Raw genomic sequence first — 530 nt, 5'->3', positions numbered from 1 at the left:
GCAGGTGGAAGCCATCATGGGCTTGAGGGAAGTGAAAGGACGCACCGAATACAAAGTGAGATGGAAGGGCTGGAGTGCAAAGTATGATTCGTGGCTGTCTGAGGAGGAGCTGAATTGCCCTGACCTCCTGAAGCGCTTCCTGTCAACCCTAGAGAAGTTAGAAAAGCAGGAAGATTGGCAGGTATGGTGCTGGTTGTTGTAGAGAAAGGTTTGAATATGGCTTCTGGTGCTAGAACTGTGCAAGGTGGTTAAGAAAATTCTAAATAGAAAGCAGTGAACTATCCCCCCCCCCCACCTCCAAGTAGATCTTGGTGAGGTAATGAAAGACTACCTGAATTTTTTTCTAGGTGGAGAAGATCCTGGACTCCAAAGAGAAGAAGGGCAAGATTGAGTATCTGATCCAGTGGAAGGGCTGGGGGCCCAAGTACAACACATGGGAACCTGAGGAAAACCTCTCTGGCTGTCAGCAGATCTTGGAGCGTTTCAAGGAGTCACAGCAGAAGGAAAAGGTAAAAGGCTACTTGCTATAA

The 530-nt window shown here is 47.9% G+C and overlaps 1 protein-coding gene across 1 annotated transcript in view; it reads left to right on the top strand.

The window, feature by feature from the left end:
* LOC119591238 (M-phase phosphoprotein 8-like) overlaps positions 1–530 on the top strand; it is a gene marked incomplete at its 5' end in the record, with an annotated part of 9,263 nt that overhangs the window by 7,701 nt on the left and 1,032 nt on the right. The window contains 2 exon segments of the mRNA XM_037939945.1: positions 5–181; positions 348–509. Of these exon segments, the coding sequence (XP_037795873.1) occupies positions 5–181; positions 348–509 (339 nt within the window).

This window comes from Penaeus monodon, chromosome 28 (assembly GCF_015228065.2).
Source record: "Penaeus monodon isolate SGIC_2016 chromosome 28, NSTDA_Pmon_1, whole genome shotgun sequence".
In the NCBI taxonomy this organism is placed as follows: Eukaryota; Metazoa; Arthropoda; class Malacostraca; order Decapoda; family Penaeidae; genus Penaeus; species Penaeus monodon.
This window is presented reverse-complemented; position numbering and strand designations above follow the sequence as displayed.